We start from the raw sequence: 14045 nt of genomic DNA on the forward strand, positions 1-14045 counted from the left end.
CAAGATAAAGATGGTCCGAGAGCCAATCAAATTTCTCTTCAGTTGACTCGGAATGGCTAAACAAGGCTGTTCTCGAACCGCGGGTCTCGCCTGCTCTCAGGATTATCTTGAAAGAGTGACCTTTGACTTAGGTGTGTGACCTTTGACATCATTATCATGTGAAGGTTCCAATGTTGCATCTATGACCCAAGTTTGGTTCCAATTGGACTTTTGAAATGAGACAAATTTTACATGTTCAGCCTGTTTTACAACTTGACCTCATATGACCTTTGACCTTGGTATGTGACCTTTGACATCATTATCATATGAAGGTTGCCATGTTGCATTATCATATGAAGGTTGCCATGTTGCATCTATGACCCAAGTTTGGTTCCAATTGGACTTCGACTTTTGAAATGAGACAAATTTTACATGTTCAGCCTATTTCACAACTTGACCTCAGATGAAATTTGACCTTGGTATGTGACCTTTGACATCATTGTCATATGAAGGTTGCTATGTTGCATTATCATATGAAGGTTGCCATGTTGCATCTATGACCCAAGTTTGGTTCCAATTGGACTTCGACCTTTCAAATGAGACCAATTTTACATTTTCAGCCTATTTCACAACTTGACCTCAGCTGACCTTTGACCTTGATATGTGACCTTTGATATCATTATCATATGAAGGTTCTCATGTTGCATCTGTTTGATTCAAGTTTGGTTCCGATTCGACTTCAACTTTTGAAATGAGACCAATTTTACGAAACTTTAATAAAAATACCACATACTGCATACATACCGGTACATGTACGTACAGACATAGTGAATGCATAGTCTCTTTTCCTGAACAATGACCAGGCGAGACAAGAAGTTTGTAGAATATTAGCTGAAGCGGAGGCTTGGCCCGTTGCCTACGCATGTATCATGGGGTCAGTCTAATGCACACGTGGTGTAGTTACTACATCAAATACATGAAAAGGCAAGCCACATGCTTGGAAATACATCACAACATACTACAGGATACAAGTCTAGTACCTGGACTCCCTCTGTGCTCCATTGCCTAGTCTCGCTCTGATAGAAGGCACACTCAGCCTGTAGGATCCGCAGCGAGTAGTTCAAGGTCAAGTTTTCCGGCGTTTCGTCCTCAGCCAGTTTGGCAAGACGGAAGAAATAGGTTCCAAGTTTGCCTTTGTGCTGCTTGGGTCCAAACATGACGGTATGGGATATTGGCTTGCTTGGCATGGCTTCATCTGGGAAGTACAAACAAAATAGTCAGGATAAGGCCAAAAAAAAAAATAAGTCGGTCTCTGGTCAGCGCGCGCGTCGATTTTAATCATGCGCGTCGATCTTTTTTTTTTCCAAAATGTTCCGCAGTAGCTCCAACAGCGCCCTCTATTTCCGCACCTCTTCAATTTTTTTTTACCAAAGAGCACCAAGGAATGGGAAATTGCACCAAGGCAAATTATCGAAAGCACCAAGGCAAGTTATGGAGGACACCAATGTACATGAGGACACCAAAAAAGTAAATAGTACCCCACCTTGTCTGTACAATCCAAGCTTGTAGAAAAAAAAAAAAAGCCGCGTGGCCGCGTCATTTCCGGAACTTTGTTCTGACCAGAGACCGAATATTATTTTTTTTTGGCCTAAGTAGGGAAGCACCCTGAAACATGTGGAACTTGGAACATGTATCACTTTGTACACAAAAATTGACCTCTTTGGATTATGTAATAGAACTAGCCTCCATGAGGTGAGCCTTGGTGTACATGTTCTATTTTTCCTGGGATTCTGAGGGAAAATGGAACGCTCCATGGATAGGGAGGCTAGTTAACTGCACCACAAATTAAAAGAAGTCAATATTTGTTTCATAATGCCCAACCAGGAGTATTTCAACTAAAATCCAATACAAATGTTTGTCTTTCAATTGGAAATAAGACAATCATTTACAAAAGTTTGGCGGTATTCGGAACGGATGACAGATAAACATGCAGGGAGTGAGGCCGGAAATATCTGTCAGTGACCCGCTCGCAGCGAGCGAGGCTGTAAACATGAGTGTGCTGCCCGAGGGTGATGGCTTCAACCCACCTGGCACTGAGGTCGAGTGAAAAGTAATCCCGCACCTCGTTCCGTTCTTGTCAAAATATTCCTGGCGTGAACTGATAAGTACTACTTCTAGGATCGTTTGTTCCATTACAAATGTCTACATCATATCAATATGAACACACACTACTGCAACACTGTCTTGATTAATGTACACACTATCTAAACTATTATTGTATTTACCAAAATTCAAGGAATCCCCCGCGGTATTGTCAGTAGAATTATTCCAGAACAAATCATCAAATGACATATTCATAAATTGATGATCAGTTGTGGGATAATCGGTGAACGATGGATTATCTGTTGTTGGAGGATTAGTTGAGGGATTAGCGCTTGTTGTCAGATCCTCCGTAGTCCATGGAAAATTCGTAGTTGAGTTGTATGAGACGTCACTTGTGGTGAAATCACTAGCGGTGGTCAGAGGTGTTGATGTAGTGGACGGGACTCTTGATGTAGTGGATCCATCATTAATCTCTTCATCCGTTACATTTGGGATTATGAACATCCAATCGTAGTCCTCGGACGATGCCGTCTTATTGAAGCTAATGTAGAGTGCGTAGACCACGGTCTCGTTGCCTGGGCGTAACTCAATAAACACGCTCTCTCCGACCCCTTCCACCGTGAAACTATGACTGAAGCTGCCGTTGCCTAGTGTGGGGTCAAAGGTCGTGAAATTGGCCTCAGCAGTGGCGTCCAGTTGACTGAAGTGGATGTTGATCAGGTTGTTGTCAGATAAGTTGCTGACAGGGATTTCCACCGTGTCGTTGTTGAAGAAAGTAAAGTTGACCAAGCCTCCATCTTGTCTGTCTGCATGACTACCTTTGGCAAAGTTGTAGGTGTTGGTCCGTGTGGATTGCAACTGTTGAAGGGAAACAAAAGTAGCGTGTTGATTCACGTCAAACCATCATATTTGCTTAAGTGCAATGAAACTGAAGACCAGAACATGTGATATTAGAGTGGTTGAAATGCACGGTAAAAATGTTGTGTGGCCCAGGCGTTTTGAAACGCACAAAGTTGTACTGAATTCAGAATGAGGGCTTAACATCCAATAAGCCATTGGCAAATTAAACTCGAGTAACATCTGGTACCCTGACTTGCTCAGATGCTTGGCACATTTAAACTTTGAATTCTCCAGACCAAAGACACTGTTGCTATATCAAGTGATTTTGACTTGACAAACTTTGACCCAGTTTTACTTACAAAGTATTTGCTTGACATATGATCTTACTGCTGGTGACTAGCCTTTGTTAGAAGTATAGCAGGGGAAGTGGAAGTGAATTTTGACTGTCTGTGACTGCTTAAATAGCAAGAGGGTTAACAAGGTTGCGGCAAAGCAACTAAGATACTGATAATACCCAGGCAACTTGTTGACAAGCGATGGCCTCCCTTCTCCCCTGATAGCCATCCTTTCTTCACCACATGCAACAGAGAATTACATATGCCAAACTGGAGAAAACCTTTCCTTTTGGATCACTGTCAAATTCCCTGAGTTTTCCCCCCCAACTGGAAAAATGGACCACTATGACCTGCGGCGAGTTCTGCCTCATTTTGCCACAACGCCTCACATATAAGCACAACACATTATTGGTACGAACTTGGGGTGTTTTAAAAACCTGCACAGGATTCTAGTTTGCCAGACCAACCTTCATATCTACAGCTTCATCTGTGCTACAGTTCTCCTCCCTTCCCATGAGCTCACACCATCCAGGCATCATGATATTCCCTGTCCCATCATCGACGGTCATGTTGCCAAGCTCCGCAGCCTTCTGACGACTGGTGCTCAGCGTGAGTTGAGGGGAAGTGAACACTGTGCTCTGCTCGCCAGGGAGCTTGTTATTGACGGTGAGACTATACAGACGCTGCATGGAATCTTCCAGCTTGCTCAAGGTGGTTTCAGCCTTCTTCTGTCGAACAAGAAACAATAACCAAACAGAATTCACGATAAAAACCATAAACCCCAACCCTAAAACACACAACCCTATTCCATGTTGCTCATTTCTACTCAAATGATTACAGAATAGAAAAGTTCACATAAACTCAGCATATAAAAGCAACAATTTCATTGTCTGAGATTCCATAAAAATGAAAATCATTAACAAACAGTTTTTATAGAAAGTAACTTTCTAGAAAAAAACAACCTGTACATGCATTGGTTTCTGTATTTGACACTAATATTTGTATATGTGCATGCAGGTAATTATCAATTTAGTTTCCAATACACAAGGATTTTTTGTTTTGAGTTTTAGAACAAAATTGAGTTTTATAACTTACTTGCAATTCTTCGTCCTGCTGTTGTTCATCAGTCTGAGCTGGAAAAATTAACAGAAATGTACCACAAATCCTTCAGAAACTTTTCAAGAATGTATCACAACTCTATTAGAGACAAAGAGGTTTGAATTTGGCAATATTTAAAATTGGCAATTCCCTAAAGCCAAATTTCTATGATACAAAATATAAGGTCCTGAATGTTGATTTACAAAAAAAACTTTGGTTTGAAACTATAACTTTTAAAGGCAGTATTCTGTTTTCAGTAGTGCCTCATCACAGAAAAGATCTGAGAGCTACAACTGGTTGCATTTCTATCAAATGCTCAGAGGTAGTGTGTTTACTGAATTCATGTAAAGGAATTTAGGTGACTTAGAATGGAATTTATCAATGAATAATGCTACCACTAATAATTCATCTGGTCAGCCTTACTTCATCTTAATCTTTCAACTAAAGCAACTTCAATTTTAGGGGTGTGCATCAAAACCGGATACCAGAGTACCCGACCGCTGATATCAGGAACTGGTTCCCGATTATGGGATCGGGTACCCGTAACCAACTTTACAAATAACTTAATAACTTCTCGGACAATGAAAAACAAAGGTTTTGAATACCATTTGTAGGGAATTTTCAATATGAAAACCAGGCTTCAACAGATTTCACGCTTATGTGAATTGTAACGCACGACAGATGACGCTTGCGAAAGTTGCAGTTTACACTGTAAGGCTAAAAAAAAAAGTCTCCGGTTTCTGGTATGGTGCTTGCCCAAAAAGTGATGCGGCGACGCGGCTTTTTGGTTTTTTTACCTGTTTTTTTTTGCTTCAAATGTCGGCTGATGACTGCAAATGGTGCCCGACTAAACTTAGTGCAAATATTATGGGAGACCAGAGAGGCCACATAACGCTTATTCTCGATCATAACCCCATCTAAAAACACGTTCAAATTGTGCAGCAGCAGGATTCCAGTAAAACCAGTGAGTTTGGCGGTTTTGAGACATCATCTTTAATTGAAAAAAAAAAACTTTTTCATTTTGCCGACGCGCATAGGTACGGCGACGCGCGCGCATACCGGAAACCGGAGACTTTTTTTTTGGGCCTAAAGCTGTAAAAGCCCATCAGACAACTTCCAGGATTTGAATTTTTGGAATGAGTTTCTCTCATTGGTACCCGTGTTTTACTTCAATAGGGTACTCGGTTTCCATACAACATGTACTGCACACCAGTATTTGACTCGCTCAATCCTTCACCAACAATGCCGCTATAACAAACACCACTATTTCAAAACTTTTGTCTAATGTGAACATCCCCTTTTGCTGCCAAATTTTATGTACAAATACAAAGAACATCAGTGGTCTCAAAACTCAGTAATGAATGACAACTACAGTCGACTCTCATTATAAAGGGCACTTTTATAAAGAGGTTCTGCTTATAAAGAGCAAATTCTGAGGTCCCAAATCTCGGGTTCTCTTTGTGTTTCTTTGTTTCGCTGTCCTTTAATAACAACATTCCTGTTATAAAGAGGTAATTTTGCTAGTCCCATCGACCTTGTTATAACGAGAGTCGACTGTATACTGAACATTCATTGGTGGACCCCATAATGTTTGTCATGGCAAAGTGTAAATGTATCAGCTTTTTAACAAAAAACAATTCCTAGCATACTGAGCTGGAGCTACCTAATGCAAGACGATTACGAGATTGGTGACTGCTTGAACCTGAAGCTGACATGTCGATAGGGTTACTGACAGACTCACTCACTCCCTGTTTGAATACAATCAACAAAATATGGAATCTCTTTATTTAATCACATCAAAATCAAAATCGAAAATCGAAAATCAATACGATCAACAAAATATTGAATCTCTTTCATTTAAAGGGAATATACATCATTTGCTTTTGCTGTAATTTTCAGAAATGGATGGAATTGGGGGGTTGGAAATATATAGCAAATATAGTTACACTGACTTTTTTGAGGTTTTGGGTTCGAAAATGCTATAAAAACCAAGAAAAACAATCATTTTCCTGTAGTCTGGTTCCCTGACTCCATTTAAGAAGAAACAGAGCAGTTTACATATATTGGGGAATTGTAAGGTCAGGGAACCAGTCTAGCTGGCTTGTACCCGTTCATAGTGTGTAATCTATTGCAAACAAGTGCGATGGTCAACTTGGGCCAGTATTTGAAAAAAAGCCAGTTTTTTTCCAACGCTGATCGGCCGATCAGCGTTGGAAATTGATACAAAAACAGCACTTTTCTTGAAAATGACAGTATACCAGGTGCCATGATTTTACAGGATGCTTTACACTGTCATTCACTAACAGTCCAGCAAGGTTTTTCAAAATGATTTGGTAGTTTTATTTTTTGATGTTTGCAAATGTTGTATTTTCCCTTTAACCCTAACCCTGCCAGACGCAGCACAGTGCATCAGGTGGAAAAGTCTGCTGCACTTTGATGGAAAATGCTACCAACACCAGTGCAGAAACCAGCCACTTCTGAGACACTGAGAGCTAGTCCCATGGAACAATGCCCGAGTTGTATCCTGCTGCGTTTGGGGACCACAGACTCTGAGGCAGTTTGGCCTTGAGACTTTTGGCCTGATGGATCTTGCTACTCTGGGCAGGCTTGTCACTTAGACAAGTGTTGCATGTTGCTGCGTTTGGCAGGGTTTCTAGCCAAAATACCCTGGAGGGTTAGGGTTAATAAAAATCAAATCCAAAAGAAAATCAAACAATTTAAAATAAAAATCGAAAATCAATACAATCAGCAAAATATTGAATCTCTTTTATTTAATAAAAATCAAATCAAAATAAAAAATAAAAAAATTCAAAATCGAAAATCGAAAATCAATACAATCAACAAAATATTGAATATGTTTTATTTAATCAAAATCAAATCAAAATAGAAAAATGAAAATGGCAAATCGCAAATCACATGAAATTGCATCGCCTGAAATAAATCTCATCGCATCGCCATCGCATCGCAACACTTTGCATTGCATCAAGTCAAATCAAGTCAAATCAAATCAAATCAAATCTTGACAGATAAAAACATGGTAGCACATGCACAGCAACACTTTGCCAAGATAACTGATACTTAACTTCAAAAAATTGGTTAATATGTGTGTGAGCTATAGTAAGAACAAATATAACATGGTTTTTGGGGGGGTGGAAAGTCAATATTAGCTCCCCTCGTATAGTATATGTTTATATATCTGTATACTTGTCATCATTTTCTTGTTCGTTTGGCCCTATTCCAACTCATCAGAAGTTCTCAACTACCATGACTACATCTAGCACATGGGAATGACTTTAAACACACATCTTTTGTTTGATATGGAATTTTCCAGATTTATCTGCTGGGAAAATGAATTATTTTCAAGATGAGGATTCTTGATATTTACCATTAGAATGTTTCCAGCGAATGAGATAAGCCCCTTGCCAACACTGTTCAGCTTGGACTCATCTTTGGTTGACTTTGGGTCATCTTCAACAAAACTGAGCATTCCACCTACCACATTGGATAAGGTATCCTGAAAACCAATAAGAAGGAACATAATGTTACTGGGAGCAGATGGACAAACTAAAGTCACAAGTCCTTGGTCACAAGTCCTCACACGTCCATCACAAGTCCTCAGTCACAAGTAGTCACAAGTCCTCACAAAGTCCATCACAAGTCCTCAGTCACAAGTCCTTGGTCACAAGTCCTCACAAAGTCCATCACAAGTCCTCAGTCACAAGTAGTCACAAAGTCCTCACAAAGTCCATCACAAGTCCTCAGTCACAAGTCCTTGGTCACAAGTCCTCACAAGTCCATCACAGGTCCTCACAAAGTCCATCACAAGTCCTCAGTCACAAGTAGTCACAAGTCCTCACAAGTCCTCACAAAGTCCATCACAACTCCTCACAAAGTCCATCACTTGTCCTCAGTCACAAGTCCTCAGTCACAAGTCATCACAAGTCATTGTGTCTCAAGTTAAGCCACAAGCTATTCAAGTGAACTGTTTTAAATGCATTCCTTTGTTATTGCTCATACTCTTGTTACTTGGGATCAGACATGTGATGGGCTTGACTACAACACTGACACACAAACATATTTTTCAACTCAGGCTAGTAACCGTTCTAGGAATAATCTCCAAATGATTCAACATCTGAACTGATCTGGACTGATAGAGAATCAAGTTACCGGTATGTACTAGTTTCTTACACTTGCAAAACTCACCAGAGTGTTAGGAGATAGAGCTGATACGTCTTTGGTAATGAGGCTTATTGTACTGGACATCAAGACAATATCTTCAGAGCTGCTCACTACCACAGAGGATTGAAGCTCTACCATCCTGCCAATCTCCTGTATACCAAAACAAATCTGTAGTTAAAGGACCTACTACTCATGTAGATGGTTGACTAATTGATTGATTATTAATTAATACACCTGTTTTGGAGGGGTATTTCAAAGTCGCCCCATCCCAAATTATTTCATGGATTTGACCTGAGTACATGAACAGTTCAATCTTTGAAACACTTAGAAGTGACTACGTTGAAAAATCCACTGTTGCTATTGTTTGGAATGCTTCAAGAGTCTAGTCAATGAAAATTAAACAAAGAGTTTGAGAAAATGGGGCACCACCAACATAGGGCTAAAAAGCTCAGTTGGTTAGAGCAATGGAACGGCAATCAAGAAGACGCAGGGTCAAACCCCACTCCAATTAATTTCTTTTTTCATCTTTTAAAAAAATAAAATAATAAAATAAAGTTCATCTCTGGAAGTCAAATCTATTTGGGCTAAAGCCTGAGTTGCTCCTAATAGTATTTGGACTCTTGGAGTCAAATGGATTGAATTACAATCAGAAAAATCCATTACTTTGTCAATTGATGGCTCAATCAACCTTGCTTATCAAATCGACTTGACTAATTTACTAATCATTTTATTGACCCCTTGATGAATTGATTAATAAGATGTTATCATTTAGTCAATTTAGGACGGTATTAAAACATCAACAAAACAATTCAACCAACCGACTGACTTTACTGACCAACCAACAGACCAAGTGATTTATATACCACTTGATTGATTACAACAATTATAAATGAATGCATTGATGCAATACAATTATGACTAACCTGTGACTTTTCAGCTCTTTCAGCTGCCTGTTGCTGTCTCGCTTGCTCATCCATCTATAAACACAAAAGCACAAAATACTGACGAGAACTTGCAACGAGTCCCCAAGTTTACTATTAAAGATGTGACTTTGTGTTTAATTTTGTAAACGTTAAGCAAATATTTTCAGAACCGTTTAAACGTTTAGCCATATTACAAAGGCTGACACCTGCCCATTAGGCCAAAAAAAAAATATTCGGTCTCTGGTCAGACCAAAGTTCCGGAATTGACGCGGCGACGCGGCTTTTTTTTTTTTTTCTTCTTCTTTTTTTTTTTTCTTCTAGCTTGGATTGTACAGACAAGGTGGGGTACTATTTTGCTTTTTTGGTGTCCTCATGTACATTGGTATCTCCATAATTTGCCCTGGTGCTTTCGATCATTTGCCTTGGTGCAATTTCCCATTCCTTGGTGCTCTTTGGTAAAAAAAAGTGAGGAGGTGCGGCAATAGAGGGTGCTGTTGGAGCTACCGCGGAACATTTTGAAGAAAAAAAAAGATTGACGCGCATGATTAAAATCGACGCGCGCGCTGACCAGAGACCGACTTATTTTTTTTTTTGGCCTTATGTCTACTGACTAGCGTGATTGTCATGATGAATAACATTGACTGACATAATACTAGCAGACGGTCGTTGAAAACTTGAATAAACTGGACTACGCGTACCCCGAAGTATGATCAAGTAATGCAATGCTTCTTGGTTTTGTAATTAAATAGGTTTGAAAACATTGTTAATTATTTGTGCTCTGTACACGTTTTATGTTTAATTCAAAGCAAGATCGCATGAACGTAGGTTGGGGTTTTGTTTACCTGTTTTTTTTTAATTTGTAAACAGATTTAGAATTGTTTTCTTTTAAACATGTAAACGTTACATCCTATGTACTATTACACAAAAATATCTGGCCGATGAAAAGGAATCTAAACATCTCACATATGAACATATTCTTGTGTATTTTGGTGAAATTTAAATTTTAAATTTAAAGCTCCACCAGTGCTTTTCAACATATTTAATTTTTCGTTAATTTATATTAAAGTTTTAGACGGGAAAACGTTTGTTTTTAGTTTAGACGTTTTCAACCCTCAGAAAATTATGTTTTTATTTAGGGTTGTCTTTGTGCAGATAATGCATTATGTTTACAAAAAAAAAAGGGAAGAGTAAGATTCTTCTCACCTCTGTTGGAGCCTCACTGGGGAGATCTTGGAAAGAACATGCAGAAAAGAGAAAAAAAGTTTATTGATATATAGAGTAACTTTATACTGAAGCAATGTTGTACCGTGTAGAAAAGGTTGATCATGTTATGCGGACTGTTAATAAATGTAAGTGCAAAAATATTACGTCTCCACATTCTGGATTATGAGCATGAACAGTAGACAGCACCCCCTCGCGACGCCCATGTCCCCAACTCTCCTTTCTTGCCTTTGAGCTGTTCCATCACCGTAAAGGCTGGTCGCCATTCATCTTCTTTTTGTTATTTCACAGTCTTAAATTTTGCCAACAAGTGGCTGACAAACTAGGAATGACTAGCAAAGTTTTCAAATATCGTACTGGTTGTAGTAATTGGAAACAGGCTGTGAAACCAAACAAAGATTTCTCTTGAATGACTGGGGGCAAGAAACAGAGCCTGACGTGGATGCGTTACCGGGTGACGATGATTCGGTTGCCAATAGCAACGATGCATCCAATAGGAGTTGAGCATTGATGGCTTCTGGGTTTTCTTCGGACCTCAGAGTCTCATACAAACGCTCCTGCTCTAAGCTGTGGTTCTCTGATCGTCTGTTAACTGGTGGGCTCACCTTCCAGAACAAACAGAAAAATGGAAAGGACAAAAAAATGACGAAATGTAAGTTCACATAATGGTTCTTCGCTTGGGAAAAAATGCAGCTGTGCACATGTAAACAGCAATGGTGGTGCCGACAATAAAGGGTTTTGCCATCGACCAACGTATTTTTTTATAAACACTGTACACTCAGTGTAGTCCTGAGTGGTTATGAAAAACAATCCACAAACTACTCAGGTGGATTGCAATCTCCCACTTACTACAGGGTGAGTCAAAAAGAACGTGACCTGGATTCATTATTTTTTTTCCTACAAAAGCAATTGAATTAAGCGAGCATGTTCTTCCACTCGTGAAAAAAAAAGACTTACTGAAATTGATCCATGCTATTTGAAGTTATGCATGTTTTACTAAAAGAACTAAGTTTTACAGCTGTCCATGGAATGCTCAATGCTTTGAAGCTATTGAGCTGAGTGAGAACCAGAGATTACTCACAGGCATTCAAATACAAATGAGATTTTAATCATTCGAGTCAAGACTGAAAGATTATTTCACTGTCAGATTCTGTGTTTTGAGTATGGGGAACAAATCAAGTCTATTTCTGAAATGATGATGATGATTTTGGTCTGTTTTCCTTTGCAAGTTTTCATTCATTCATGTAGGTAGGAAAACATCTATGGTTCATTGTAAGGGTATTCATCTTAAAATGATCAGTGGTGGACAGCTGAATTTGTGGTATTTGTTAAAAGAGAAATAAAATTACGCGAGCGTTTTCACAGTTCCTAGCCAATAACATGTACTTTATTCCAATATTATGGGGAGAGCAACATATTTTCAAACTTTTTTTTCTAAAAACTTGGTCACTTTCTTTTTGACTCACCCTGTATTACAGATGTCTTTACCACTAAATCACCGAGCTTGCCGGGGATGGTTTGTTGGTTCAAACCTGATATTGGTTGAGGTACCCGCTACCAAATGGCTTGCGAGAAAAACTTCAAAGTGATAAGCTCCATTATAATAATAGGATATCTTCTGTCAATTTGGTCAAGATGCTTACCGTGATGTTAGCAAAGGCAAGAGAAGTGGTCGCCCCAATGGTGTCCTCAGCAGTCACACTAAGTGAAACAGCATAATCATTAGTTGGTGAGCCCAACGGCGGCTTAACGTCGACCTTTGGAACAGCGCTGTTCTTAAGTACAGCCTCAAATAATGCTGACTTAGCTAGGAAATACAAAAGCACACGTGAAACAAGGATTAAAATGAGCCTCAAAATATCTTCTGTTTCAAAGGCCCAAACGTGTAGATTTCTTTGATCTTCAGAAAGTCATTCCTAATTGCGACAAATTTTCTTTTAAATATATGCACGTCCTCATTACATAAATTTTAAGCATGGTTGGAAAATGCTTGCTCTCAATTGCAAATTTACGTCCTCGTCTTTAAAAGGTCGGTCTCTTCATTTAGTTTTTGATAAAGTTTGAATTACTCGTTGATTTTAAGTTCAATTGCATGTTTTAAATTCTGTAGTTCTGTAATGATGGGTGTCCTCAGTTTGATCGCTCAAATATGAAGCGGCAAAAGAAACTTCTTTGCACTCTGTGCTCAAGGATACCTCCATGGTAACGAAGAGAGAGCTGGGAGGCGACTGCGAGGGACAATCAGACGCATTGCTGACTCCTGATGCTCACTCCAAGATGCTAAGGCTTTATGCATATTCAGAATGAAAAGCGTACTTTACGCTATACGGGCGCGAACCAGTGCACGCACATGATGTGTCCCTCCAACCGGGGCTCTGTAAATAGGTCACAAAGTGCCCTCTATTGTTCATACACGGAGCAAAGAGATTCAACCTTGTCCAATCAGAACTCACCATAGAATTTGTACAGGACTATGTCCTGCCAATCTTTCCAATCCTCGCAGACGATGCGCACAGATTCCCCCAACGTTATGTTCTGCGGATGCACTGTGCAGCTGCCACTGACTGGGGGTTGGTTTAACTGGATCTTCATGCTAGCATAACCCTCTCCACGTTGGGTGTTAGTGGCATGGGCGGTGACCTCGAAGACAGAGAACTGAGGAAAAGCTGAGAAGAAGTCACTCTTGATGTACAGATACTCGGAGCCTCCTGCAAATATTCAAGAAACAGTACAAGGGCAGTTTTACGGGAAAGGTTGTACACAAAGTCTTAATACTGGGGTCACAAAATGAACATCGTTCAAGGGACGATTAATGAATTTTGTTTTTTCAAAGAATGGACCCTGAGATAATTACCTACCTACCTGGATAACTTTTAGGGCTTAAAGGGAAGATACAACATTTGCAAACATAAAAAAACTAAATGATCAAATTATCACAAAATGTCTTACTGGATTGTTAGGAAATGACAGTCTAAAGCATCCAGTAAAGTTGTGGCTCCTGGTGTGCTGACATTTTCAAGAAAAACTGTATTTTACCAGCGCTGGTCGGCCGACCAGCGTTGGAGAAAACTGGCTCTTTTCAAAAAATGTTCCTCCTTTTTCATATTTACTTCGTCTGCATTTTCTTTGCAATTGATTACACACCTTTGAAGACTACAAGCCTACTAGACTGATTCTCTGATCTTACATTTCCCTAAAGTCTATAAATTGCTCCATTTCATCTTAAGTGGGGTCAGGGAACCAGACTACGAGAACATGATTGGTTTTCTTGGTTTTTCCAGCATCTACGAAACCAAAACGTGAAACAAGTCAGTGTAACAATATTTGCTATAACATATTAATCCTCCAAATCCATTTATTTCTGAAA

At 39.4% G+C, this 14045-nt stretch overlaps 1 protein-coding gene across 1 annotated transcript in view; it reads right to left on the reverse strand.

Annotated features, from left to right (window-relative positions):
• The window catches only part of LOC119737627, a 55578-nt gene that overhangs the window by 15722 nt on the left and 25811 nt on the right, over nucleotides 1-14045 (reverse strand). The window contains exons 17-28 of the mRNA XM_038212094.1: nucleotides 13132-13386; nucleotides 12322-12485; nucleotides 11130-11283; nucleotides 10661-10686; nucleotides 9458-9511; nucleotides 8559-8684; nucleotides 7741-7869; nucleotides 6019-6103; nucleotides 4353-4390; nucleotides 3725-3985; nucleotides 2265-2940; nucleotides 1020-1234 (exon numbers count right to left, since the gene is read on the reverse strand). Of these exons, the coding sequence (XP_038068022.1) occupies nucleotides 1020-1234; nucleotides 2265-2940; nucleotides 3725-3985; nucleotides 4353-4390; nucleotides 6019-6103; nucleotides 7741-7869; nucleotides 8559-8684; nucleotides 9458-9511; nucleotides 10661-10686; nucleotides 11130-11283; nucleotides 12322-12485; nucleotides 13132-13386 (2183 nt within the window). The remainder of the gene's footprint in view (nucleotides 1-1019; nucleotides 1235-2264; nucleotides 2941-3724; nucleotides 3986-4352; nucleotides 4391-6018; nucleotides 6104-7740; nucleotides 7870-8558; nucleotides 8685-9457; nucleotides 9512-10660; nucleotides 10687-11129; nucleotides 11284-12321; nucleotides 12486-13131; nucleotides 13387-14045) is intronic.

This window comes from Patiria miniata, unplaced genomic scaffold (genome assembly GCF_015706575.1).
Source record: "Patiria miniata isolate m_02_andy unplaced genomic scaffold, ASM1570657v1 HiC_scaffold_3, whole genome shotgun sequence".
NCBI lineage: Eukaryota > Metazoa > Echinodermata > Asteroidea > Valvatida > Asterinidae > Patiria > Patiria miniata.